General features: G+C 33.9%; 1 protein-coding gene across 1 annotated transcript; it reads left to right on the top strand.

Moving 5' to 3' along the window:
• The first annotated feature begins 205 nt into the window (after window positions 1-205).
• LOC134685193 (prestin-like) lies at window positions 206-3,758 on the top strand. Its single transcript, XM_063544688.1, has one exon. The coding sequence runs from the start codon at window positions 791-793 to the stop codon at window positions 3,152-3,154; it is 2,364 nt and encodes a 787-aa protein (XP_063400758.1). The 5' UTR covers window positions 206-790; the 3' UTR covers window positions 3,155-3,758.
• Window positions 3,759-4,596: the final 838 nt, after the last annotated feature.

The raw sequence follows: 4,596 nt of genomic DNA, 5'->3' as shown, positions 1-4,596 counted from the left end.
ATGCATGATTTCCGCCAATCAAATTAATGATAACAGTCTACCCATCATTGTAACATACTACTGATGATGGTGGTTTGATTTACTGATTTACATAACACCTTTTGATACAAATATTTCCCTTTCAGTATATCTCTTAATCCCTGGAGCTGAATCGTCATTTTTTTCTTTTTGTTTGTTTTATACTTTTCTGACGTTAGTTTTTACCTATCCTTTTTGCGCATGTTTTTGTTTGTGTTTATTTTCTGACAGAATGCATTCTAATTTATTTTACAAGGACATTTGTTTTTCCTAAATGGACTATAAAAGGCAAAGTGATAGATTAGTTTGACAGAAGTTAGGCATTATTGATCAGGAAGTTAAAAAAAAAAGACGCATTTCCTCAAACAATATCGGAATTGTTTGTTTTTTGCCTATAGGGACAACTGATGCTAACTAAGTAAGGTAGTTTGAACTGCGTTTCAAAGAATAATCATTTACAGCTAGTGTAAGGATTTTTATGCCTGTGGGTACAACTAATGCTTTGTAAGTTAGTTTAAACTGCGTTTCAAAGAATACTCATTTACATCTAGTGTAAGGATTTTTAATACCTATATTTAATATGGAAATAGCGTACCTGATGAAAAATAAATAATCACATGCATTCAGGTCATTCAGTGGTGACAATATTTGACAATAAAACCTGTATAAAAACTTGGCAGTTTATAATACTAAGTACCAATTTTATTGATCAACAAATCACATCGATTGGCCATACCTGTCCCGGACAGAAGAAAATTTGGATCTTGTAAAAATGGAGGATAACTTTGTTCATATTGAAAGAGAACCAGTGACACAAGAGTCATTTGATAAACTTTATCGGAAGTCAGAAGGAAAACTACATTTAAATGACAAACTAAAGGATAAATTTAACTGCTCAACAGACAAGCTTTGGAGACGAATCTCCTCAGTGTTTCCTATTGTAGCAGCGTTGAGATATTATAATTTCCGGGAGAAATTTGTGAATGATATTTTAGCGGGAATTACAGTTGGACTTTTTCAAATACCACATGCTTTGGCTTTTGCACTATTAGCATCGGTAAACGTGGAGAATGGTCTGTACACTTCTATCTGGCCTGTTATGCTGTATGCGATATTTGGAACGTCCATGCATGCATCAATAGGAACCAGTGCTGTGGTATGTATGTTCACTAGAAGCATTGTTGATAGAGAAGTGGAGAAATATGAAGGCACGGTTTCTTCTAATTCGTCATTAAGCTCAGGACTGCTTAACAATTCAGAGTTTATGAACTACAAAGAAAATGTTGCCTTAAATATTGGATTCCTATGTGGAATTTCTTTACTTATGTTTGGCATTCTTAAAACAACTTTTATTGCTCACTTACTTTCGGAACCTTTTCTGAAGGCTTTTACATCTGCAGCTGCTGTTCATATTATAATATCTCAATTACCATTAGTTCTTGGGATCAACATAAAAACGCACGGAGGTGTCTTTAAAATCGTCAATATATGTAGGGCTATTATTAACAATTTAACATACATTAAAGGACTTACACTTCTGACCGCTGTAGTTACCATTATTGTATTGCTATTGTTCAAGGAATTTGTGAATGAAAAGTTCAAGTCAAGATTTAGAATACCAATTCCGGCTGAATTACTTGTAGTTATTTTAGCTGTGACTATATCAGCAACGACTGTCTTACACAGAGAAGTTACAATCATCGGACATATCTCGGGTATGATACCTCAGCCTGCCATCCCCAATTTGTCAGGATGTCAAACGTACTTATTAGATAGTTTTGTTCTCGCCATCTTCATGTATGCAAACAATGCCACGATGTCTAGAATATTTGCAAAGAAACATAACTACATGGTGAATTACAACCAGGAATCGTTTGCTCACGGAATATGCAATTTTGTTGGATCGTTCTTTCATTGCATTCCTGTATCTATTTCTCCTCGGCGGTCAATGGTATTGTCATTAATGAATACCAAAACTACTTTAACTGGAATTTATATAGGTTTGTTTATGCTGGTGATAACAGTCATTAGTAGATTCGTATTTCAGTATTTGCCAATTGTAACACTTTCTGCAATAATGATGGTTGCTATGCAAGGACTGCTTCTTCAAATTTTCGATGTCATAAAGTACTTAAGAACCAATAAATTTGAGTTTTTTATATGGCTGTGTACATTCAGTGCCACTCTACTTTTAGACTTCACCTTTGGTATGTTAATTGGAATAGGTGCTTCTTTAATAGCTGTTGTTGTTCAAACACAATTAGCCGATGGCTTTAAACTAGATAGAATGATAGAAAGTAAAATAATGGTGGAACATAAAAAATATCAAGGAACAGCTGGAATTAGTGGAATAAAGATATTCAGATTCCAGTCTAATTTGTACTATGCTAACGCAGAAATATTTAGAAATAAATTGTACCACCAAACGGTCAATCCTCGCAAACTTCTAAAATATATTAAAAAGCAAGTGAAAAAAATGCAAAAACAACTAAAAGAAGCTGGAGGTCTACAAAAAAATACAACTGAAACAATTAAAAATGGAATCTCTGGGGATGAGAATATAAATAAAACATCCCTTCCGAAAAAAGAAGTTTCAAATCAAAATTCTATTACAGTTACTAGTGACATCCCGGCTATCTCAGTTGCATACGGTAATGTAAAAAATAGAAGTATAAGCACTGTATCAAGGAATATGTACGACCAAGATGGGATATCAAGGCAGGAGAGTGTAGCCGTTAGTCTGTCATCAAACATTTCCAATCTTACCTTTGAACCGGAAATGACCGATCCTGACGACGGCCAGGAGTATATCACCGACAGAAAATATGAGAGCATGCGTAAAGTGCACCATGTCATTGTTGACTTTTCTACAGTCAATTACATTGATCTAACCGGTGCCAAAATGCTCGGACAAATATCATCAGAGTATGGAAATGTGAACATTAAACTTTTCCTTGCCAGTTGTTCTCCCGACATTCAGAAAACCATGCGCCATGCTGGTGTGTTGGATACAATCCCAGCAGACTGTATGTTCATTGATTTGTATGACGCTATTGCAATAGCAAAACAGGCTGGACTTACAAGTATTTGCCAACAGAATGCAGATGTTGTTGTCTCAGTAGATGAAAAGTTCTAGAAATTTTTAATGAGAACTTCCATTATCTTATGTCTGTTTACCTTTAACCAACATTTCATTATTATGTAACTTGGGTATCGTCATACTAGTATTGCATTTAGTGTTTATGACTCGTTGCATATTAACATTATTTTATATAAACTAATCATTGCATTAGAATTGTGTTCAAATCTTTTACAATATTAGGTGGTTAGATATGTATGTACATAATAAGTCATGATATGATTAATTCCAATGCCTAATGTTTTGAAAATGTTAGTACAGTTTTAGTATGCGGCAAGTAACTTAGAACACTGAGCAGTTGTATTGTATAATTTTCACCTAGAATTGCAATCATCGTGTAATCGGTATGTATCATTCCGTTATAACTGCTGTCAGATAGAAAGATATAATCGTTTATTAAAATATTTAATATCACATTCAAAATGCATTTCTTGATATATATGAGCATCAAAAAAGATAAATACACGAATTTCTGTCTAGGTAGAAGGTCTAATTTATTTATGTTTAGTTTGCCAGAGGGTGTTGTTAAATCGATGAAATGGAAGATCATAATCACATGTTAATTATATATTTGACAAGTGATTACATCATCATTGTTTATAACAAATTGGAATCAACTGTACATAGCCTGTGATAATACGTCATCAATCGACTGCTAAATTTTAAAAACACTAAACTGGATATAAACAAAAACCTTCTACAAATCTAGAAAATGAATAATAAATAAAGGCAACAGTAGTATACCGCTGTTCAAAACTCATAAAACCATGGACAAAAAACAAAATAGGGGTAACAAACTAAAACCGAGGAAACGAATTAACTATAGGAGGAGAACAACAACACAACACTAAAATGTTACACACACAGAAACGGACCAAGCATCAGACAAAATCCCACGTGAAAAACAAATATAACATCAACATCAAATACATGAATTTGGGATAGACAAGTACAGTGACACGTCTTATCGCAATGTGAATTTACACTCAAAAATAAGAGAAAACAAACGACGCAATGTTAAAATGTAACACACACATTAACGACCAATAATATAACAATGGCCATATTCCTGACTTGGAATAGGACAATTTTAAAGGAAAAAATGGTGGGTTGAACCTGGTTTTGTGGCATGCCAACCCTCCCTCTTTTATGGCCATGTGAAATATAACATCAAAATGACAACACAACACCACAGGACTACAATAAAAATAAACGGGAGAACACAATTGACAAAGAAACACACGAACAACAACAAATTCAAAATTTTAATACGCCAGAAGTGCATTTTGTCCACACAAGACCTACTAGTGACGCCCAGATACAAAAGTTTGAAAGCCTAAACAAGTACAAAGTTGAACAGCATCGAGGACCAAAAGATAAAAAAAGTTGTGCCAAAAACGGCCAGAGTTTTCTGTTAGTTACCAGAACATCCCTATTAT

The sequence above is a fragment of the Mytilus trossulus genome, chromosome 9 (genome assembly GCF_036588685.1).
Source record: "Mytilus trossulus isolate FHL-02 chromosome 9, PNRI_Mtr1.1.1.hap1, whole genome shotgun sequence".
Classification (NCBI taxonomy): Eukaryota; Metazoa; Mollusca; class Bivalvia; order Mytilida; family Mytilidae; genus Mytilus; species Mytilus trossulus.
This window is presented reverse-complemented; position numbering and strand designations above follow the sequence as displayed.